Genomic DNA, 26,029 nt, shown 5'->3' on the forward strand with positions numbered 1-26,029 from the left:
AAGAATCCAGCAGTGAATGTGAGACTCCAAGGCTTTTTTAATAGGACTCTAGTGAGAAGAGAAACAAAAGCAAGAAGCAAAGAATGGGAATTTTCAGGGATAGACCATAAATTCGGTTCTGATGGCATGGGGGTGAAAACTGTAAATTCTTACTAACTGAGAAGTAAGAAAGTGTCTGGCTGGAGACAGGATGTCTGAAAAAAAACAGAAGTAAAGATGTCAATTAGGTATGGATAGTTTTATCTTTTGGAATGTTTAGAGTGGGTAGTACTGTCCTAATGGACAGAAAAAAGGGGGGGTGGGGGATGTACATACTAACTCAGGGAAATGGAGATATAATTCGGGGAAACTAATGCAAGGAAACTGGGGTAGAACAGTTCAAGGAGACTGTGGCATAACAGTTATGAGGATCAAACAAAAAAAAAATCTTCTTCATATAAAAGGCTTTGCCAGTTTTGAAGCACCATATCAATTGAATGGTTTTGGGTTATTATAATATAACCCAATGCTTTGGGTTTTATTTTGTTGTTGTTGTTGTATGTTTTGTAAAAATGTTTTGCAAAAATCCATGGATATCTTCTCTAATTGTATTTTTGGTAGTTAAGTATTAGCCCTGGAAAATCCTGATTTTCTTTAACAATCTACTAGTTTAGAATTTATCTAAAATTGTTTAGAACCTATTCACACATTTAATCTGATTAACTCTAGACTTTAAATTGGTGAAATGAGAAATTTGGACTAGACAACAATGATAACTGGCCATTTCAAAATTGATTGCTGTGCAAATATTTTTTAATTATTTCATTTGAGATCACATAAACTAATAAGGATCCTTTGAGTTCTAAATCTGATGCTACTATAATCTCTTGGGTGATAGTGGTGAGGAGACAAATGGATTAATGGTTAATTGTTATCATTGTGTAAAGAAACACTTCCTTCTTTATCTCAAATTGCTACTCCTTATATCTCACATTCAGATTTAGTGAGCAATGCCCTTATTACTCTGTTTATACTGTTTATAGTTTTATTGATTTAGATCGTATCCTTTCTCACAATTTCTCCTCATGGAAGAGAACTAATTTGAGTCACTAATTTTCCTCTGTTCAAAAAGGAATGCAATCTGGCTTAAAGGGGGAGGGACAGGGTCAGGGAGAAGGGAAGAGAAAGAGAAAAAGACACAGAGAGAAACAGAGAGAGAGAGACAGGCGCACACACACACACACACACACACACACACAGAGAGAGAGAGAGAAAGAAACAGAGAAATAGAGACAGAGACACAGAGAGAGAGAGAGAGACAGAGACAGAAATAGACTGAGACAGAGAGAGACAGAGAGGCAGAGAGACAGACAGACAGAGACAGAAAGAGACAGAGAGAGACAGAGAAAGAGTGGGAGAAGGGAGAGAGAGAAGGAGAGAGATATTTAGTAAAATTAGGTACTTGTATAAATAATTAAGATTTACTTTTTAGTATAGAATATAAAGTTATTTTCTTAGCTTCTAGCCTCTAAGGTAAAGGAAGTGACTAGGAGGTAAATAGAAGAAAATACTGTGATTGAAAAAATTATGATATGATTTTATCCAGAGACAGAGATGTAAGAATCACAGACTCACACACACATACACACACAAAGTTTAAACATTGTCATTTCCTATCCTAACTCTAATGAAAGTCTGGGTGAGAGGGGCAGGGGAAAGTTAAGCTGCTATCATGATTTTAGGTAAAGCTCCAAGAGTCACACAGCCAACCAGGGCTAAACAAGCTGTATTAGCAAGCTGCTGAACTGGGCTGGCTGGGTAACTAAAGATTCTTTCTCACAGCTGAGGAAATAGATCAAAAGTAGGAATATCAATTATCTATAACCAGAAGCTCTCAAGAGGGAACTCAATTGAAGAGAATAAGGGCAGAAGTTAGTATTAGAAGAACAGGCTATTGTATAGCCAGGACATAGGCCATGGATTGGGGACTTTGGATAGGCAGGCCAAAGCACAGCCAAGTGGGACCAAACAGAAACACAAATTAAAAAGCAAGTGAGGGTTGAACACTGGGCAGAGTTGGTATACACTTGTTATTGTTTGCCAAATATTCATTCCAAAGGTGAATTGTTCATTTAATTTTATTTACTTAGAAAGTATAAATTAAGTACTTATTATGTGCATGAGGAAACATTTGGTCATGCTGGTCATGAGTAAACAAAGATTAAAAATGGTATATCCCCAACCTCAAAGAGCTTATATTCTATTGAGAGAATAACTATGCAAAAATAAATATAACTGAAATATGTGGTAAAGAGGCCAGAGAGGGGGAAAAAAGTACTCCAAGAAAATTTGATGAAAGAGAATTCATGGTTTGGGAATCAAAGAAGCTGTAGTCACAGAAGAACTGGCAATTAAGCTAACCCATGAAGGAAGAGAGATAATTCACAAAAGCAAAGATGTGGTAAGAATGGGCTCCAGACCTAAGAGATGACTTCTGTAAATACATGGAGAAGAGAAATGGAATTCTGAATTTGGGGAACAAATAATAGTTTAGTTTAGAGAGAATATTGTGTATGTTAGTTACTCAGCCAAGAAATATTCGTTAAGTGCCTTCTATATGTCAATCACTGGGCTTACTACTGGAGATAAAAATATAAATAAAAACAAAGTCAAGGAGCTTCCAATTTAGTAGGAATCTAATATGTAAGGGAAAATAATATGAAATAAGACTGGAAAGTCATCCTGGTGCTAGACTTAGTTAAAGCGTATGTATATAGAACACCAGGCCTGGAGACAGGAAGACACATCTTCCTGAATTCAAATTTTGTCTCAAACACTCACGAGCTATGTGATCCAGAGATTGAAAAGATACTGAAGAGATATAATTTAAAATATTTCTCAGATGATTAAATTTTGGAAGTGGAATGGTATTTCCAGGTTGAGCTATCCACCAGGAAATTAGAAATACAGGAATAAATTAGGACTGAAAAATAAAGATTTGGAAGTCATCTGTTTATTGAAAATTAACAAGTAGGAATGTTTGTTGCCAAACTTAGCCCCATGTTTCAAATTAGACTATTAGTATGTTAGGGAACCTCTAATTTTCCTGTCTCCCATAGAAGTGATTATTACATCCATATGGGAGATATCCATTATCTCTGATGATAATGATATCTAAAAGGATTCTATGATAAGGAGCAGAGGAATACCTAGCAGTTTTGATTTTTTTTTTCAGCTTCTCTATCCAAACAAGCTTCTTCATTTGACTGGAAATATAATTCTTTGGAACATCTTGCCAACTGTGTGTACTCTCCTTACAACATATATCTTCTGTTAAATAAATTTTATCAAAATATTTTGGTTTGATATCACTACCCCCTCCCATTGAATCCCTACTATGTCCCAGAGAGACATTTCATATAATCAAGAATTTTATAAAGATGGAAAAAAAATGTAAAACTAAGTTTCTAGCATTATATGCAGTGTTCTATACATATTGCCCTGCCTTTGCAAAAAGGAAAAGAAAAGTCAGAGGAAAAATTTTCTTTTATTTTTTCTTTGAGGCACAAGCTTTATCTTGATAATTTCACTACATTCCATTTCAATTGTTTTGTTTCTAATGTTCTTATATTAATTGTGTTTAACTATCCTGTTTCTGCTTACTTCTCTTCTAGTTTGTATAAAATTTCCCATACCTTTCTGTTTTCATATTCTTCATCATTTCATACAGCAGAGTAATATCCCAATACATTCATGTACTTGTTTAGTCATTCTCAAGTTAATGGAGTCTACTTTTCGTTCTTAATCACAAAAAAGGTGCTACTTTGCACTTTAAAAAATGTATTTAGGACATTTTAAAAAAAAAAAATCTTTGACCCCTTGAAATATATGCCTGATAGTGTGATCTCTGGATCAAAGGATATATTTGTTTTTAGTCATTTTAGTCACATAATTTCAATCTGCTTAGATTCTTAAATGACTGGAAATGAAGTTCTTTGATGATAGAAAAAGAAAGGAGAGAGGGAAAGGGAGAGAAATCACTTTCCTAAAATAAGAACCTGTGGCATTAGAAGAGAATAGTAATGTGAATAGACCTTATTCAGCCATTTGATAGTTTAAGTTAGAAAATTAATAGCATGAAGTGATGTCTGGTTTTCATTTTCTGTAATTATGCATGAGTTGGAATTATCTTTCCTTTTCTCATGTTTACATATTCTTTCTCATTTCTATTTTTCAATCTTCATTTCATAATAAGTAGAATTCTATATCACCCTTCTAAAATTTATTTTTATTTAGACAAGTTTAGGTATTATTTATTTCTGTTCAGAACTTGGCAGTTTCTAAATAAAATGTTTACATGAAGGAAAAAGAAACATAGGTTTACTTCACCTCCTAGCTGTCATTTTCCTGGTATATGTCTAAGCAACTCTGGACTATCATAAGTTTCAAGGACTATATATTGTGCAAACAACTTTGCAAGGAGTGATCATTCATCTTTAAAATATATGTCTCCAGAGACAAGGAAAGCGGGTGAAAGTGATAGATGTAGAGCTATTTGGAAAAGTCAAATTTTTAAGCATCCTGGCAAAGTAATAATGCTGAGCTTTAGTATAAATAAAATTTATGAAGTTATAATTCCATTATTTGCTGAAGGGGAAAAGGTGGTTTTAAAATGTGAGCCAAAGAAACAACTGAGTAGATTTTATGGCTGAAAGCAGACAATATCAGAAGTGGTAAATTATAGAATGTAACCTTTAAAGGTTACAAAGAAGCACTTTCTTTGGGAAAGTTTATCCTCCTGGGTCTAGCTGAATGAATCTGGTCCACAGAGAAGAAAGAGTAATAGTTGACCCAAGTAAATTCCAGATAAGATTGGGAAAGGAGAATTTATATCACAAATAGATGTATTTTGTTCACACAGCTTGAATATGGACTGGTGTAACTTTAACAGTTGATGGATATGCTATCTCACTCTCAACTAATCTGCCCACCTACCCTCCCCAGTCCTTCCCCAATGAAAGCATACATAAAACCATAGATGACTAATGCTGGAAAGAACCTCAAGACCATATTGTCCAATCCCCACATTTCACTATTGAGAAATTTGAGATCCAAAGAGAGGAAACAGTTACTCTAAGGTCACAAAGGCATGTAATGGCACATCCAGCAACAGAAGCGAGATCTCTTGATTTCCTGTTACATTCTTTTTCCTTTATACCAAAAATAGTATATAGTATTAAGAGAAGAAAAAATGAAGAAATGGGATAAACACTGCAACTCCTAAAAGGCATAGGCTATTAGAATACTAAAAAACACCAAACATCTGTGGGGCTACTGCTTAACCTCTTTCTCATTCCAAGTTCTTGAAAAATGGAAGTTTTGTCAAGTTTAGTGAATGTGTACCAGGAATGATATAGCACCACATTTCAAGTTTATTTCTGAAATGGTTTCATAAACACATAGTTATAGGGAAAAAAATGAACTCTTTTATCACCCACATTAACACTTCCTCCTGATGCTCATATCACCATTTTCCTTACAATCACTTAAGCTCACAAAATGTGTTGTCGTCTTTGGTTCTTCCTTTCTCTTTCTGCTCTTTAATATTTTCCTATCTACTGAATCTCTTACTAACTACAAGCATGCCTATATCTTTCCCATTTTAAAAAATTCTCATTTGATTCCCATTAAACAACATACTATATTTTTCCTCCCCTTCTTAACTAAATTATTTTTTAAAATTATTTTAATATTCCTTTGTAACCTCTCAGCAATCTAGTTTATAACCTCATAACTTTATCTTCAAATTGAAATTGTCCTCTCCAAAAGTACTAGTGATTTCTTAATTGTCAAACCTGATAGACTTTTTCTCAATCTTTTTTCCTTTTGGATTTCTAACATGTCACTGCCTATCACCTCCTTCTGGACATGCTATCTTCTTTGAGTATTCATTAATTCTGTTCTATCTGTCTACTCTTTCTTTGTTTCTTTTGCTTACTTTTATCCCTAGGACAACCATTAATCATGTGGTCCCAAAAGTCTGTACTAGACTGTCTTCTCTTTTCTTCCATTCCATCTTACTTGTTGATCTCATCATTTGCCATGGCTCATGGCAAATGACTTATTTTCTCTATGAAGATGATTTCTAGATCTAGCTATCTAGCTCAAGCACCTCTCTTTTCGAAGCACCAGTTCTGCATCACCAACTTCTGCTTGAACATTTTAAACTTGCCTTATATGTATCTCAATCATATGTCTAAAACTGAACTCATTATCTTTTCTTCCAAACATCTTCTTCCAAAATTCCTTATGACTCTTTAGGGAATCACCACCCTCCTAGTCACTGAGGCTATAACTTTGATGTCATCTTCAACTCCTCATTCTTACCCCACATATTCACTTTATTGTCATATTGTATTATTTTTCCTTTCCTAATATGTAACTCTTTCCTCACACTCAGCCAAGACTCTAGTTCAGACTTTTATCAGTTCCAAGTTGGATTATTTTAATAGCTTAATAATTGATCTCCTTATTATATCTAGTCTCCACCCAAATCCATCCTTGATTCAACTGTCAAAATGATTTTCCTAAAGCATAGATCTGACACTCCGAGATTTTTTATATTTTATTACCCTTCCTACTGTTGATCCAGCTACACTGGTCTACTTAATGTAGACCTTTAATACAACTCTCTTATTTCCATGCCTTTGTACTAGTTGTCTTCTGGCTTCCTTCAAGTCTCAGCTTATATTTCACCTACTGTAGTAAGCCTTTTTTGGGTTCTCAGATCTAAGAGTTATCTCTGCTTTCAAATTAGATGTGCTCTGTATATAACTTGCATATTCTGATTTTATGTATATGTAACTTCCCCATTAGAATGTGAACTCCTTGAGGATAAGAACAATTTTGCTCTTCTTTCTTTCTCGAGTTTTTTGTCATAGTATTTAACACATACTAAATGTGAGATAAATTATTATTGACTGATTGATCCTTTAACCAGTCAGTTCAACATCCACAAATATCTTTTGCACTCTTCCCCATTTCATTAACAAATAATGTGATTGATTAGTTCAGAGTACAATAAAGTATTATCTAGATTATTGCATAGTCACCTCGTGGGTCACCTGATCTCTAACATCTCTAGGCATTCCTCCCATGAAAGCCAAAATAAACCTTCTAATGTACAACACAATCATGCTATTACCACCACTCCTCCATTCCTCATTCAATAACTCAGTGTCTCCCTATTGCTTCCAGTAGAAATATAAACCATTTAGAGTTTAGCATGTAAGACTTTTCACATCCTGATGCTAACCTATCTTTCCATTCTTACTTTTCACTGTTGCCTTTCACATAATCTAAATATCAGATATGTGATGGAATATCTAGAGTGCTGGATTTATGATAAGGAAGACCAGGTTTTCATTAAGGTTTCTGCCTCAGAAACTTGCTAGTTGTATGATCCTTCTTTGAATCATAATTTCCTTATTTGCCAGGTGAAGGGGCTAACTTAATGACTTCAAAAGATCCTTCTATTCTATGATTCCTATAATCACCATCCTCTTTCTTGTATGCCTACATTAGTTCAAGCCACCTCCCCAAACCAGGAATTTTATTTCCTTTCCATGTCAGCCTTTTACAAGGCTCTGTTCATGTTCATCTCTTTATTCAACATACTAGATTCATGAATATATTGTGCACATATAAACATGTATATCCTTGTTACTATTTCCTCTATCCTCAAGTTACCTTATATTAAATGATTTGTTTATCTGGATGCATATTTTATTTCCCTTCCTCACCATTGAATATTAGTTCCTTGGGGTCAAGGACTGTTTGATTTTATCTTTGGCATTCCCAGTGACTATTAATAAATGTTTGCCAGGTTGATTTGATTTTATCTTTATTTAAAGTTCACAATAAATGTGTACAAATTAAAAAAAAATAAAAAGAACAATTAATTCAAGGCTAGAATCTACCACTAACCTGTTATGTGATCTTGTACAAATTACATAATATATTTTCAATACAACTTCCTAACTTGCAAAAAAAAAAAGTGTAATAATGTGCTCCCTAACTTCTCTCTTCTCTTTAAATATTAAAAATATTTTGATTATAAATGATATGAAAGTATTTTGAAAAAAAGTGAAAAGCACCATGTAACAACAAAAGTTTTTATCATAACAGTGAATGTGAAGTGAAACTTGAGATTTTATTAAGAATCTTCTTCTAAAACACAGATGCCCTTTTAAGTAAGCATAAAGCCAGGAGGAGTAGCCAGGCCAAGAACAATTAAAGGGCTGGGAATTTCTTGGACCAAAAACAAGGATAGTAGTAGTAGCAATAGCAGCAGCAGCAGCAGCAGCAGTAGTGGTGCTGGTGATAATGGTGGTAGTAGTGGTGGTAGTGGTGGTGGTAGCAGTAGTGGTGCTAGTATCAGTAGTGGTATTAGTTGTGTGGTGGTAGTAGTAGTATGCTTTAGAGTTAACTAAGCATTCTCACCTTTGTTATCACATTTAATCCTCATAATGTCCCCATGAGATAAATAAGACGTGTTTTCATCATTTTAATGATGAGGAAGCTAAGACTCAGAAAAGTTAAATAACTTACCCAAGGTCTTAAAATTAGCTTTTTTTTTTTTTTTTGGCAGTCTAATCTCTGATTTTATAGCTGAGAAAACTGAGGTGCAGAGGACCAAGAAAGTAAAGTAATTCACTGAAGTTCACAGAGACAGTAAGTAGCAAGGTTTGAAATTGAATCCAAATTTCTTGACAGCTAACCTAATGCTTTTTTTAGATTATAACAATAAGAATAAGAATAGCTAACACTTACATAATATTATGTGCCAGAAACTATGCTAAGTGCTTGACAAATATTATATTATTTGATCCTCACAATAACACTGTGGAGATAGATGCTATTATCATCCTCATTTTACATCTGAGAAAACTGAGGCAGTAAGAGATTAAGTGTTTTGTTCAGGGTCATATGGATAGTAAATATCTGAGGTCAAATTTGAACTCAAATCTTTCTAACTCCAAGTCCAGAGCTGTTTACTGCACCTCTGTACAACATCCTTTAACCTCTCAACACTGTGTGTAGAAAGAACTCATCTAGGTCTTCAGTCAATAGAAACTCCTTAATATATGTATGTCATTCCACCTCAGTCATCATAATTGGTATTTCTATTTGCAATTTTCCAAAGCAAATTGCATACAATATCCATCCATTCCATTTGTTCAATAAATATCCTCCAGAGAAAGAATATGCATCACTACTCTTCTGTCACCCCTGCTTTGGGGGTTTACACAGAAAACCTGATGTATGAGTAATGATTTGTGCCCCCTGCCTTAAAACTGAACATGTATTTGAACTGTTATGGCTGAGGACAGCAATTTTCTCTACTGGTATTTCTTTTATATTTTTTTTCCTTTTGCCTCTCAAAGGGTCATTAGATATCAATTAGGGAAAATCCAAAATCTTCTGATAGCTGTAATTCATCAGAAATGCCAATCACCTCCACAGAATTTTTTTTTCATTTTGATGACAAATGTATAGTAATTTGTGCACTGAGATGGAAATATGGATAGTGCAATAAAGAAATGTGATTTCAACTGGAGAAGATTTATTGAGGACATGTGGGTAATATTAACATTGATGTGTTGATTGAAAGTGTCACTCTAATGATAGATAGAGACTACTTAAAGCTAAGGAGTGTGAAAGGAGAAATATTTTCACAACTTATGATTGACCTTATAATTCATATTTTGTAAGAGCAGATAGGAGCTTATTTAAACCTTTCTTTAATTAAGGAAAAGTTCTATAGTCTTAAAAGGGGGTAAATAATGCCAAGTTATATATCATGTTTAAAATAAATATCTTGACCCATGTTTGGTAGGAACAGATTTGTTAGGAAATTAGATTTCAAATACAAATATACTGGGGGAAAACAACCTGAATAATATAGCTCAGTGAGGTATAATGGAAAAAGTACTGAACTTGGGAGTCAGAAGAGGAGAGGTAGCATTGGCAAATGTGAATGGGGCCAATGCAAATTTTGATTGCCTCTGGAAATAGAATTTTCCAGTCTAATAACTTTAGAATACTATTTTCAAGACTATGTACAGATGGTGATAACTAGGTCCAATCCATTCCCTAAGGTATAAAGAATTAAAATACAGTTACAAATGAGGGAAGTTATTGAACTTCTACAGAAAGATTTTTAATTGTTTAGACTATAAGTGAACAAATTCTACTGCAATCAACATGTCAGCATTTGAGGAAATGGCCATTTGAAATTGATTCTCTATATAGTTGAATTTAAACATGTATTTTCTTTACTTTTATTGTTCAGAATTTTTTCTCCCATATTCTACACACACACAGCCATGTGACCCTGTGCAAGTCACTTAATTCTATTTGCCTTAGTTTCCACATCTGTAAAGTGCACTGAAGAAGGAAATAGCAAACCACTTCAGTATCTTTGCCAAGAAAACCTCCAAACTGAAGTTGGACATGATTGAAATGACTAAATAACATATAATCTTCTTAAAATTTACCGAATCTATGAAGGAGAATTAAAGAATTTCAGTTAGGAAGGAATCATAGAGATTATATGTGTGTGTGTATAACTACATAGATTTATGGATATTCAAAGAGGACTAATGCTTCTGATGTGACAGTTTGCTGAATCTTTTTCCAGACTTCTCATCCACCTTAGATGTCCACCTGGCACTCAGCTCTCACCTGTGGCTCTAAGAAATTACAATATGAACATAAGCCAAGCACAAGTAAGCTTATCAACCTGTGAGGTATACTAGATTAAAAGTAACCAATATTCCATAAACCTTCAGTGAGTTAGGCGGTGTCTAACTCAAGCAAATGAAGACTTTCCATGGTGGGATGTGAAGATGAGAACAATTTGTTCCAGCTATCATGAAGATAATTGCAGCAGGTACTGTGGAGTGCTTAGAGCTTGGTTAGACACTGAAGATGGCAAGTTATCCACTGCTTCCCAGACCATCATAAGTCATCCCAACTTTTGTCTTGCCATTGAGCTTCAATGACTCTAGAAGAGAGGGTAAATCTAATGTATAATCGCATCAAAATATCACCCTGTGTTGTCATTTGTCCTCTTTGAAAAGTAAAGGCAAAGAACAATAACGTGCAAAACACTGTGCTAAGCACTAGGGATACAAATATGAAAAAGATAGTTCCTGCTCTCATGGATTTAAAATCTAATAGAAAAAAAAACAAAAAAGAAACCTGAAGAGAAATAGAATGGTGGGAATAGATGGAAAGTGCCTGCCTATGGGAGTGTAGTGTAGAAATCAAAAAAATCCAAAAGAAGTACTGACTGTAGAAAATAAAAAGATTTTTGAGGATAAAAACATAGTCCTTGACAACTTTCATCAGTGCAGTTTATTTTCTCTTCCCTAAGTGTAGTATTTTTTTCTGTTGCTAAATAATTTATTTTATTTTAAGCTCCTATTTTAACTCAACCAGACTTTGACTTTTAACTCTATTACTTAAGTGTAAATGAGTACTCTCAATTTTTTGACATCTGTGAATTTTTTTTTTTAATTTTTAAAGTTTGATACCATGACATCATTGGTATGGTAAATTCATTGAATGGGGACTCCTTCCAGTGATTTATTTGGGAAGATTGACACTTGAAGATTTTTGTATTAGTATGGGGACAATGCAAGTTTAAGTGTCAGATACAGATCATTATATCAGAAGATGTTGTTGCTGCTGCCAAGATCTATCTTCTTTCCTCTATTTCTTCTATTTTCAACAACCTTTAAATTAATAAGAATCCTAATTTGTCTGCATAACATTGATGTTCCAAGAAACTTGTCAAATCAAGAAGCTTTGGTTTCCCAGGGCTAACTATTTAATTCAGACCTATGTTCAGAATTTATAAAGCTTTAATGAGGCTATACACTAGGTGTAACACATTATCCTAGAATTAAAAGAAGTTTCTCTTTGGTGTCGTTTGTTTAAACTAGATAGTCTTACCTTTTGTTTTGAAGTTGTAGTTATCACAGTGAAATAGGAAAGAAGGGAGGGAAGCATGCCGAGTTGCAAATGAAGGTGAAGGTGAGGGTACTGGGAAACATATGGTAGTCAGACCATTATCACAACTGCCATCTGCCTTTTCTTCTAAATAGGGTTTTTGAGTTTTCATGACTCAATCAGTGTTGAAAGATCAAAAACCTCTAGTGCTATGAGATGGCAAGAATTATAAATATGCAAAAAGACAGTTTGGATTTCCTTATTATCAGAATAATGAAGAATGTATATATCTAAAAATAACCACAAAACATTTTAAGCAGCTTGCATGCATGTCATCTGACATGTTAGGAAGTGAAGCCAGGATAAATAATCCAACTTATGCCATGCACTCTAGTGTTTGTTAGAGATACAAAAATAAAAGTGAAAAAAAATCTTTGTCCTCTTGTATATATCAAAAAAGATAATATGTGAGCACATAGGCATGTGGGAAATATTTACCAAAAAAAATACAAGATGATTTTTCAGGGAGGCCAGTAGTAGCTGGGATAAATTGATAAAAATCTTCATGTAAAAGATGGTGGTACAATGGATAAAGCACTAATCTTGGAGTCAGGAGGACCTAAATTCAAATCCTGTCTCAGACACTTAACACTTACTAGTTGTGTGACCTTCAGCAGGTCACTTACTGCAATTACCTCAGATAACAAACAAAAAAAGATGGTCCAAAGGTGTGTCATTCATGAAGGACAGCCAGCATGAACTCATAGAGATGGGCAAGCTACATATACTATAGATAGATAGAGATAGATAAATAATGTTGACATATTAAAATATATTTATATTACACACATATACGTACAGATATATATATGTGTTTATATGAGACATATGTGTATATATGTGTATGTGTATATATATGGAAATTGAAATCTAATTTGGCAAGCATATTAATTGCCTCAAGATAAATAATATGTAATAAACATGGAAAGTAGACTGGAATAAGGCTGTGGAGGCTTTTAAGGCCAAGCAGAGGAATTTATATTTGATCTTAAAAGAAACAAAGAATCATTGGAGTGTGTTGAGCAAGAAAGTGATGTGTCAAATCTGTGTTTTAGAAAAATCAATTTGGCAACTATGTAAAGGACAGGTTCAGTTGAGGATAGAATTAAGTCAAGGAAATTAGTTAAAGGTTTGTTCTTCAATGGTTCCAACAAGAAATGATGACTGTGTGAGGTAAAGAAAGGATGGATGCAAAGGATGCTGAATTAGTAATGACAAGACTTGGCAACTGAGTGGCATCACTAAAATGATCATATCATGCAATTAACTATGCCAAGAGGAATCATCCCTTCTTCTGAACTATACCATCATCTCCTAATGTGGTGTCCCCTGTGGGATGGCAGTAGGAACCAGACTGATTTTCATTCTCCCCAAAATAATTTCCCCTTGCATGTAAGACTTCTAGCTCTCATTGTGCCTATCTGATCTCCAGCCCCAAGTCAGAAGAGGAGTATGATCTTTCTCTTATTGCTCTTGCCTTCCATCTCCCAATGCTTATGTATTATGAGGGAATTCTGTTAGGGGCCAACATAAGGCAACTTCTGACTTTTATTGCCAGCCTAATCTCTGCCAACCTATCTTTTCAATGTGAAGAACTTCCTGTATAAACAGGAACAAACTTTCTAAGGCTTTCCATCTCCTGCTGTTCTTGTAGTTGTGGAGAAATATGACTTCCATCTCTGCTGTGAATGTTTGGCTTTCCTCTGTTCTTGTGCCATCTCCTATCTAATCCACAGGCTTCAAAGGGAAGAGGGATAGCAAAATGGCATCTCCAATTTGGTCATCTATTTAAATAGCTTTCATTCTGTCTTGTCTTTGTCTCCTGCTTGATTGACACTTTCTTCTGGGAAGATAAGTGGCACCTTCCTTTCAAAAATGTTTATTCTTTCACTTGGTCATTCCCTAAATATTCTGGTGATTCTGAACAATTGTAGGTCAATATCCAAATCTCATCTTTTTATTCCCTATCCTCTAATTCTTTATTCCCATCCTTCTCAACCCCATATTTACAAGCTACTGTGCCTTTGGAATGCCTTTTCTATGGACAACAGACTTCCTTTTAATCTAAATTACTTCCCTTCCCATTTCTTTCATCTTCTAAAAATTAGCAAAACCTGGTTCCCTTATGATGGCACAGATTCACTGGCTATATTTTCTAGTGCTGACTGTATCTTTATTCATTCTCTTCAATTCATTGGTTCAGGTGGGGGAAATGGAAAGTTCCTTGCTCCTCATTGGCTCTTCTAGGTTCTCACTTTAACTCCATCAATCAGTAATTTCTTCACCCAAAGGTGAAGGCCATGTTATATCTACCATTAATTCAAAATTTGCGCCACTTTTGTCTACAGATCTCGAAGTCACATCCCTTCTTCCTCAATCAGTCTGATACCTGGCTGACAATCTGTCTTTCTTCCCCAACTCCTGTCCTTATACTAGAAGAATTCAACATACATAACATATTAACTCTCATTAAGATGCTCTATTCACTCAATTCCTCAACCTACTCAATTCCTATGACCTATTCCATCCTTGAACCCCCCATGGTCAATAATTCTCTTATCTGCCCAAAATTTGTTGAATTTCCACCTCTTCTTCTGCTTTCCTTTATTAAATCCTACTCATCATTTATATCTAGACCTCCAATCCATCAACCATATCAAATCATCATCCCATTTTCTTTCTACCACACTTCTGACAAATGGTTATCTAGTCTTTTCATGAAGACCTCTTAAATCAGCCCATTCCACATTTGGAAACCATGGGAAGATGTATACAAGGGTGAATGTGAAGGCTTATATGCTGGACTTTTAATCCAGTCTTCTATTTAGGGTTAATGACAACTAGGTGGTATGATGAGTACAGCATTGAACTTTAAGTCAAGAAGCCCTGAGTCAAATCTTGCCTCTGATAATTATTAGTTGTATGTATCTTAACCTCTCAGACTCAGTTTTTTCTTCTGTGATAATATTAACTTCCTTACAAGGTTTTTGTGAGAATTGTAAAGTACTTTGCAAACTTTAAAATATCCTATAAATGTTAGTTATTACTATGAAGCAGCTATGTGGTACAATGGATAGAGCACTGACCATGAAGTTAGAAAGATTTAAGGTCCTTCTTAGAATAATTAGTAGCCATGTGACAAGTAGTTTAACCTTTCTCAGCCTCAGAATTTCATCAATGAAAAGGTTGAACCTGATGACTAACAGGTTCTAAATAAAGGATCCTATGACTACTCAGGAATATCAGTTTGAGGAAACACTAATGAAAGAGTCTAATGGAAAAAGAGAGAATGAGATTCTCTATTTGAATGACATAACTCCTAGTCCCCTGTGTACTTGAATAGGAAAAGAGAGAATGCTAGCTTGATTGCTCACTAAATATATTTAAAACCATTTGCCTTTTTAAAGAATTCTTGGCTCATGTCATCCCTCAATAGTTTGTATCATACAGCTGTAAACCTAATTGTGGCAATAAAATCACTTGTAAAAGTCCTATTTGGATTTCGGATGCATACACAATACATTTCTCTTTTTTGGATAAATGGCATATGGTAGACATTGAAGTATTGAATCATACCATGTCAATGCAAATTTCCAGGTTATATTGTGTTTTCAGTCACCTCCTTATTTTTGTGGATTTAGGCAAATCAGAGTGATCAAAATCTGATAAAATACTTGAGCTATTTTTTTTCCATATGGAATACTACTCAGCCAGATCTTTATCATGTCATTTTTTCCATTTAATATATGTGGAAACTGTGACCCAGAAACATTAGTGCCCAAGATCACAGAGTAAGTTTGTGGTAGAGCTAAGAGTAGGATCCATATAATGCAGGATGCTGAGCCAGAGGCCTTTAATATTTACACCCAAAGATTTATTCAGTATTAAAAATAGACCATTTAGTCTACAAGCCCAAATACACTTTTACTTGAGGAACTCTGGGACTCAACAGTAATAATCATTTACAGCTTTGTTCAGTCAAAATTCTAATTCAAAATCAAAAATACACCTTTGGTCTTTACTTAGCCTTAAAATTGTAACACAAGGCATCATTACTAACAACATGTGTTCAAAAAATAATGAACCTGAAACAGCAAGGTTTCAAAATTCATGAGGATTCCAATTGTTTTGTGCAACAGTTTCCGATGTTTTTGAATAATCTTTGTCTTGTTCCAGGGAACTTAGGAAACTTTTCTTCCCCTCTTTTTCCACCCTTGATTGCAGAGTCTGCAGTTGGAAATCTTTTGTTTATTTTCTATAATCCAAGAGACATCTATGTACTATTGTTGTCACTTTAACACTACTAAAGAGGCATTGATATAATCAAGTAAATATTTCTGAAGAAAATTGTGTTGAAAGATACAAAGTTTAACTAGGTAATGCATGTCTTAAGAAGTTAGTGAAAACAGCCATCAGTATTAGAATGGATGGATTGTTAATAGTTGGAGTTGGGAAGACCTCAGTTCAACTCCTATCTCAAATAACTTCCAGCAAATTACTTAATTTCCCTGAGACTCAATTTTCCTTATCTCTGAAATGGGATTATAGAACCTCCCTCACAGAGTTGAGGTGAAAATCAAATAAGATGACATAAATAAACTGCTTTGCAAACATTAAAAGTGCTTTAGAAATTCAAGTTACTATGATTATTGAATTTACAACAATATGCATTAAACTCTACTGAGTACAACTTTCTTATGGTATAATTAAGGAAACTGAGACACAAAATGGTGAAATGAGATATTACAGATATTATTTTTATTATAGATATTATGATTAGATATCTTGTTTTCATTGTGTTCTAATTTCAAATGTGTCACTCTTATGATCTGTAAACAAAAACAATTTCCATTAGAAAGGTGATAAACTCAAGATCCTATAGTTTAAAGGGTATTAAAGGTATTCTTTTCCAGAGTACAATTATATTGTTCACATGAATACCAACTAGATATTTTGAATGAACATTCCAGTTCCAGATTACTTTGGAGATGAATGCCAGAAGCTATTTTTTCATTGTGTCTGTACCCATTCTTCTTCTTCCTTAGACTAATTACCAATTGTTATAATCTTTTGATTTGCATACAGTGTTCCACTGTGAGGGCAGATAAAGGATCCAATTGGAGAGAGTCCTTTAGGACAGATGAAATCAAATCTCTCTTGAAATGTCTAGTGTAATTAGCCATAATCTTTAAGATCAATTAATCACTAAACATTTATGGGTCTGGCACTGAGCTAAGAACTGGAGATATGGAAGAGGCAAAAGATATTCCTTGACAACAAAAAGTTTACAATCTAATGGGTGAGGCAATGAAAACAAATCTATACAAAGCAAACTATATACAGGAATATTAAGAAGTAATCAACAGAGAGAAGGTATTAATATTAAAAAGGCTTGAGGAAAGCTTCAAGTAAAAGAAAGGTTTTAGTTAAGTAAAAGAAAGAAACCAGAAAGGTAAAGTAGGAAAGCAGGGGTGAGAGATCATTCCAGGCATGAGGAATAGCCAGAAAGAATTCCCAGAAGCCAGAGGTGGAATATCTTGTTTGTGGAACCACCAGGAGGTTAATATCATTGGGTCAGATTATCTGGTGAAAGTAAGGTTTAAGAAGACTGGAAAAGTAGAATGAGACAACGATGTAAAAAGCTTTTAAATGCCAACAGAATATTTTTATATTTTATCCTAGAGGCAAAATAGGGAACCCCTGGAATATATTGAGTAGTATAGTGACATAGTCAGACCTCCACTTTATGAAAAGCACTTTAATGGCTTAATAGAAGATGGATTGTGACAGACTTAAGGAAGACTGACCCACAAGTAATTTATTACAATAGTCCAGGTATTATTATTAGGTAATGAGGGTCTGCACTAAAGTGGTGGCAGTGCTGGAGGAGAGAAAAGGGGAATATTTAAGACAGTTGGCAAATGTGAAAACTACAGACCTTAGCAACCGGTTGGATATGGGGGATGACAGATAATGAGGAGTCCAGATGACTCCTAGGTTGTACTGGAAACCACTGGGACATTAGTGTTGTCTTTTAGAGTAATAGGGATGGGAGGAGAGGAGGGTTTAAAAAAGGGTTTGTATTCCATTGTGGACCTGAATTGAAGATGCCTACTATACATAAAGCACCATCTTTGTGAAGGATTCAGAGCTTTCATAAAGATGAAAGATGAAAGAGGCCAACTAATTCAACATCCTCATTATTTTGTAGATGAGAAAATTAAGTTTCAGAGAGTTTAGTTGACTTTTCCAAGGTTTTATGTGTATGTGTATGTATGTATGTGTATGTGTGTGTGTGTAGTACGTATGTATTCAAAATAAGTCTCAGAAGTGAGACTTGAATATAGATACCTATGAAGAAAGTGTTTTGTAAATAACTAGATGCTATGTAAGCGAAAATGACATCATAAATAGTTGCAAATGTTCTAAATTTCCTGAAGATAGGAATAATGTCTTAGTCATTGTTTCATTTCCCACTTTGCAATGCAAGTCATAAACTTAATGCTTATTGAAATAAAAGGACTGAGGCCAACTTCTTATCATCTCACCATTATAAAAATTCTTTTCCATGTAAGTGACTATTTTAATGACATTTTCACTACAATAAAGATTTTTATTATTATTATTATAGCTTTTTATTGACAGAACATATGCATGGGTAATTTTTCAACATTAACTCTTGCAATCACTTCTGTTCCAACTTTTCCCCCCCTTCTCTCCACCCCCTGCCCTAGATGTCAGGCAGTTAAACATGTTAAAGTATATCTTAAATACAGTGTATGTGTACATATTTATACAGTTGTCTTGTTGCACAAGAAAAATCAGATTTAGAAAGGTAAAAATAATCTGGGAAGAAAAACAAAAATGCAAACAGTCTACATTCATTTCTCAGTGTTCTTTCGCTGGACGTAGCTGGTTCTGTTCATCACTGATCAATTGGAACTGAATTGGATCTTCTCATTGCTGAAGATAGCCACTTCTATCAGAATTGATCCTCATATAGTAACTACAAAAAGATTTAAGGAGCATGGTAACTTGAGGGATACAGGAGCTAAAGATATGTAGAACATAAGCTCCCAAAGAGTAGGAATTGATTCATTTTTTTTTCTTTCTATACTTAGCACATAGCACAGTACCAGAGCCCTCCTAGGTGCTTTATGAATATTTACAGTTGTTACATAGAATTGCTCCATATTAAAATCTAGCATTTATCAAATTACAAAGCAAGACATCAAAAATAACTTTTGGCAGCAAGATGACAATAGTGGATGGGAAGGGTGAAGTTGGAGTCAAAAAGACTCCCCTTCATATTTCTCCCTCAAACATCTACTGAACCTGGGTAAGACACTCAACTTTGCAATTCACAAGCTTCATGTGAGGATCCAATGAAATCATATATACAAAATGCTTTTCAAACCTTCAAGTGCTACCTAAATGGTTGTTAAATTGGTGTAAACTCTATTTCTCTGACACCTAAGTTCCAGCATCAGAGTTCTGCTTAGAAAACATATTGCTAAAACATAGATTCCAAGAAATGATAGTTATTTTGATGGTTTCCAATTTTCAGAGTTTTATACTTCATATTAGCAAAGCTACTTCTCTCCCCCAGGAACGTGGACATAACTTTTAAGGACACCTAAAGTTTTACAATAGATTCTTGGTTTGTTGGATCGGTTTTATTTGTTTGATGTTGTTGTTGTTGTTGTTGTTGTTGTTGTTGTTGTTTTCCCTTATATTCTAATAATGAGTATATTTATTCTTTTTCTTATAGGAACTTGAATTCCAGGACCTGACAGCTATTTTACATTGCATACACTCCTTTATTGCTGCAAAAGTGGCATCGATAGATCCCATGTTTATAGACAGCCAGAGTGTTGCAAGAAGATACATGTATAGCAACTGAAAATTGTTCCTGTCAAGTGATGACTGAAAATTAAATTATTTTCTTAAGACATTAATTCTTTCCTGAACAATATTGCAACTTTGTGTGATTTTATAATGAGCCTATAGTTGTGATACCAATAAAATATGTAACTAGTTTCCAAATTTGGGTCATACTTGTTAAACTTGACAATTTGGAACATATTTGTTCAAGGCAATCAGCTTGTTGTATATAACATAAATCAGAATTCCCAAGTACAGTGATCCATAACATTTCTATTATCATTTTTATAAGAAATATGGAACACTAAGGACTTGACTGCCCCTGTTGGGAAGATTCATTAATAATATTAATGGAGAGACTGGGGTTCCACTGTTTTGTTTTCTCTTAAAAGGGGAGAGGCTGGCTTGGTCTTCTGGTCTTGCTTTTATGAGAGATGATGTGAGGGAGATGAGACATCGAACTATAATTCCTACAATGTAGGTTCTTCACAATATTTTTTTCAAATATTTTTCTTCTCAAAAGAAAAGATCTTTCCCATGTTTTTGTTTGTTTTGCTTAGTTATTTTTGGTTGGTTTGTTTTGTTTTTTTTTTAATTAAAAAGCACTTTAATGGAGTTAGTTGTATTTTACTTGCAGGAAAACACTATGACATTTCTAAGAGCACCATGTACATATTGCAAAATCAATAAAACATAGGCAGTGCAAGAGCTCTCAGCTATCAGATCTCAGGCTTTTGTCATTAAGATGTAGATGAGTACTAGCAGGAAAAAAAATAAACAGTAGGCCAAGGTAAATCATGTTTACAACAATGCAGTAGATTCATGAGTCTCTTTCCTATATATCTGATACTGAGGAAAGAAGAGAAATGTTTTTAGTGGAGCAGGAATATTTCTAATTAATATAGTATTTTAATAGTACTTTCATTTAAAAAATTCCTAAAACATATTCATGATTTCAAATATTCCTACTGAAATATTATATTTTATATGACTAACATCTTAAAATAAGATATAATAGAGGAAATAATGCTGATACAGTCCCAGGGAAGTTTTAACTCCATGGATATTTATTCTCTTTTTTTTTCAACCCAAATTTTCCATTAATATTAACCTTAAAAGAAACTAAAACAGTTATAAAATATTCACAGGCCTAGGACGCTGAAAGCAGAATATTGTTTTCCCATAATTTTTTTTTCAAATTTCTAATTTTTCTCACAAAACAAAAATCATATTTGGATTTATTCTTTTTTTTTTTTTTTTAAAAACGAATTTTAAACAAATCTTAGAAAATGTGATGTAGGTTTTTCAAAACTCAAGAAGTCATTAATTAGTTCAAAATAAGACCATAACACCTCTATGATTTGACTGATGCCCTTTGAAAGACACTGTAGCAAAAAAAATTAAAAATTAAATTGTTTTCTTGTGGCAGTCCTAGTGATGAGCCTCTCCAAATTTAAGTAGGTTGCCTAGGCTTTGTCATTAGCCTTTTTGATTCAACCTGAGTTCAAATCCAGCCTGAGATACTCATAAGTTATATGACCCTGGGCAAGTCAATATCTATTTATCTTAGTTTTCTCAACTGTAAAATGGAGATGATAACAGCATTTATTTTAAAAGATTATTTGAGCAGCTAATATAATATATATATATAATATAATATAACAACATAAAATATAATATGATATAAGATAATATAACAAAACATAGCATAATATAATATAATGTAATATGATATAATATAATACAATACAATACAATACAATGTAGTTTGGAATCAGGAAGACTCATCTTTATCCTTTCAAATACGACCTCAGATAGATACTAGCTTTGTGACCCTGAGTAAAACTTAACCCTATTTGCCTCAGTTCCTTATCTGTAAAATGAACTGGAGAAGGAAATGGCAAGCCACTTTAGTGTCTGTCAAGTATATCCCAAATAGGGTCACAAAACTTCAAATGTTTAAAGAACAACAACATGAAGAGTTAATGTGATGATCAAATGAGATGTTAAATGCTTAGTACAATGCCTGACACATACTGGGTGTTTCGTAGTTATATAAATGTTTCTATTATTCTAAGAAAAAGAAAAGGCTTTCCAGCTCAGTGGGACTTACTAGAACATGTGCTTCCCTTAGTGTAACCTCCAGAAATCCAAAGCCACATCTATTCTATAATACTAAATCTATTCTATAATAAAATGAAATTATTTTTTAAATGAGGCTAATTAATTAAGCTTGAAATGTTCCATTTAAAATCTTGTAAGAAGGAAAAGCATTCTTCGACCTTAGGTACACATAACTGGTCCATATGGTGAATACCAAAAGTAATATTATATTTAGACATTCAGCATTATATCCATTAATTCACTAAATACATATCAAATCAACACATGACAAGATGGCTTAGTGGATAGCCTATTGGATCAGGAATCAAGAAGACTTAATTTCAAATCAAGTCTTACACCTTTCTAGTGATGTAATCCTTTCATTTTTGCCTAAGTTTCCTCATCTATAAAATGAGAATAATAATAATAGCATTTGTCATTCAAGGTTGCTGTGTGCTTCATTTGAGATAGAATCTGTAAAGTGCTTAGCACAGTTTCTGGCACATAATAAACACTATATAAATGCTGTTGTTATTTTTGCTATCAAGTGTCTATGAAAAACAAAACCTAGGTGCTTAGGGGAAACAGATAATTAAAACATAATTTTCTGCCTTTAAAGATTTTCCTTAAAGAACTTACAAAAGAAATTAATAAGAATAATAATAGTATTATTATACAAATACTATATCATTTGATCCTCACAACAAACCTGTAAAGTAGGTACTATTATTTGTTCTTTTTTACAACTGGAAAAACAAAAATCAAGAAAGGTTAAGTGACCTAGAAAAAAATTTTCTTATTAATTTTGAATTTTGGAGGCTCCAACCAGTATCTGAGACAGAATTTGAACTTGTCATCCTGACTAGCATTCTATCCACTGTGCCATTTGATTGTGTCACATAGAGGAAATAAAACATATACCCAGAAAAATCTGAAGCAAATCATTATTAGAATATGATCTCCTTATGATAGAAATGCAAGTCATTCCTAGAGTAGAGGGGAAAAAAAGATTCTTTCTATTTGGAAAGGTCAGAAAAGGCTTTATGGAGACACGTTTTTTATATCTATATGTTTATATGTATCTACATATCTATATCAAGATAGAGAGATGGATAGATAGCATGATCCCTAAAAAGAGGGGTGAACAGGAATAGATAGATAGATAGATAGATAAAGATAGAAATGATAGATTCAGAGAGGAAAGCTCTGGAATGCTCTAGATACTATACTTTATATGATCAATAGGCAAACATTTTATTGACATTTCTGAGAGTTTCAACTGGGGTATGTATAGGAAATTAAACATCTATTTTAGACTTGGATAAGAAAATTCCTACAATGTAGATCATTTTCCCCTCAATCTAGTAGTAGCAGTAATGATTAACTTTTGCTAAGGGAAAAAAAAAAGAATTTAAATTTAAGAAAGCTCAGGTTAGACATCATCACATTTCATGAAGGATGTCTGATACCAAGGAATGGAATTTAGTTTAAGTAAGAAAACTTCTAAAAAGAAGGAGAATGCAGGCAGTAGACTGAGATGTCGGATATTCAAGGCCAAGCTAGGCACAATGCTAATGAAGATAATGTCTGCAGTTAGAAGTTAAACGCATTAAGTCATTTTAAATGATTCCAGTGCATTTCTTATTCTGAAAGGTCCATTGAGCCATCCACCTTTTAAATGACCATTATTTTAATAACTTTGAAGTATATTTCACTGTTACAGCACAATACTACTGAGCTAGTCCATTCCCTCCCTTTTTAGTCTCTGCTCTGGCCTCAGGATACTAACAACAACAGAGAACTGGCCTTTCTAAACATCCCTCTCAACTCTGGATGCATATGTGTGAATTATACTCAGTCCTGAGGTAGCCTGATCCCTAAAAAGAGGGGTAAATAGAATCATGCTGGTCTGTGTTTAACAACCAGCTCTCCCAAAACTAGATGGTCTTTTTTTTTATTATTCATATTATCCACTTTCTTAAATCTAGACAATCAACAAAACAAGAAATTGTGCCCTGTTTTGTACTCTGATTTCAGGCTTACATTAAAATTTTAATAATTATCTCCTCAAAGAGGGTGTGAATTGGCTCCACATCCCTAAAATATCAGTCTCTTTTTCTCCCTAAAACTGTTGGATTCTTTCTTGCTCTCAGGAAAAATCACTTAAAGTTATAATTGACTCATGTAAAGGATCTCTTCAAAAGAGAATAAAAAGGTATTCAATATGCAATGAAGATCAGGAATAGGATCGTTTTTCTTTGCACACATATACACACGCAAATGTTTAAAAAACACAAAAAGATTCACAAATATTGACAAAGTATTAAATATGAAATAATGACACAATTACTATTGTAATTATTCTTACAAATCGATTCTTAACAAATTGATATTTAAAACATACAAATATGAAACATTTTGTGGCTGCTAAATCTATATTTCACCTTCACTTCAACTCTGTACCTTCTAATCATATGTCCAATGCAGTCCCATGCATATGTCTTCAGGCCATTTCATGGTAAGAGACTGGATTTAACCTCTCACTGTCTGTCTTTCCCAAGAAGTACTTCAGTGGCTGTTGGGAGCAGCTCTCAAAGTATAAATGGAATGAAATGAGTAACTCAGAAACTCTCAGACTCTTAAGAGTCTCCTCCTAAAAACATCTCTCTAGATCATTTTTCAGACAGTATACTCAGTGACAGCAGAAGCAGCAGCCTTTGACTCATACTCACTTAATCTTCACTCAAGTTTGAATCAATGTTAACTCCCAGTGAAGAGGGGGAAATTCCACCCACCATGAGAAGTCTCAGAGAAGGAGACATATATTAGTTGTTATAAATAAAGAAGAAAGAATGCTAAAGAGTGGAATGACTCCTTTTTTAGATTTATTGAATAGTTGGTTCTTCCAATTTCAGGGACCATTCCTGTTTGATGCCTCTTCTTCCTGCTACTGTTGTGGGGACCAAGGTATTGCTGTGTTATTCTAAAGAGCCAACTCTCTCTGGGCTAAGTACACATTTTCCTGGAAGTGTCTGGAGCACAGACTAAGCATTCTTCGGGAAGTAGCCCAACCAGAAGACCTATCATCACTTGTCAGAGCCCAGGACTTTCCCTACATTTTCTATGGAACAAATTTTGTTGTATCAACTTCTCAAGAAGTTTGCATTGTATAAAATACTAATAATACAAAACTGTGGAGTATTCTAAAAAGGCAAAAATTTTTCTTGGGGTTAGCTTTCCTTTTTACTCAATGATAAATACAACAAAGATAAGTAAACAACTCACATTTTATTTCACTTTTTAAATCTTCAAACTTCTTTCTTCTCCACAAATGAAATCTGTAGTAACTATTGTTATCCTAATTTTATGGATAAAGATACAGGGGTCTGAGGAATGAAAGGTCTTCCTCATGGCTATACAATTAGTAGGTATCAGAGTACTGGACATGTGCATGTACACATATATTCAGCAAGATTTCTCCCATCCTTAATTCCTCTTTTATCACCCTAGCTGCTGGACTCATTTGGGAAACTCACATGTAATAGATGTATAATAAATGCTTGTTAATTAATCAATTGATCTAAATCAGGCTTTTTTACCACTTTTTTTTTCTTAAATATCATGAATTCCATTGGCAACCTGCTAAAGTCTATGGCCTCTTCAAAATATCACTTTCTTAAGATTCACTTATCTGACATACATATCCTCATAGGGGCACTGATCAAGTAAGTCTATGCTCAAGAAGCTACACTATGTTGTTATGGGAGTCACCTGCTAGTGGCTGCTGGGAATCTACTTCTGACCAGCAGACAGTTGCATTCTCTGACCTCTCTTCTCCTCCCCCTTGCCTCAGATTTATTTTGTAATTCACAAGAAACATTTGCATAAGTAAAAGCTGATTTGCAATTCCTTCAAGTGTTTTATGATTCATACCTGTGGGGCTTTGGAAGAACCAACCCACCCCTTGATGGTACAGTCCCCTTAA

General features: G+C 33.9%; 1 protein-coding gene across 2 annotated transcripts in view; it reads left to right on the forward strand.

Moving 5' to 3' along the window:
* Positions 1 to 20,465, forward strand: part of SNTG2 (syntrophin gamma 2) — a 628,864-nt gene extending 608,399 nt beyond the window's left edge. For both annotated transcript variants that reach the window (XM_031951163.1, XM_031951164.1), the window contains one exon: positions 19,829 to 20,465. In XM_031951163.1, coding sequence (XP_031807023.1) covers positions 19,829 to 19,960 — 132 coding nt within the window. In that variant the 3' untranslated portion in view covers positions 19,961 to 20,465. The remainder of the gene's footprint in view (positions 1 to 19,828) is intronic.
* The last annotated feature ends 5,564 nt before the right edge of the window (positions 20,466 to 26,029 follow it).

This window comes from Sarcophilus harrisii, chromosome 2 (genome assembly GCF_902635505.1).
Source record: "Sarcophilus harrisii chromosome 2, mSarHar1.11, whole genome shotgun sequence".
NCBI classification, from domain to species: Eukaryota; Metazoa; Chordata; class Mammalia; order Dasyuromorphia; family Dasyuridae; genus Sarcophilus; species Sarcophilus harrisii.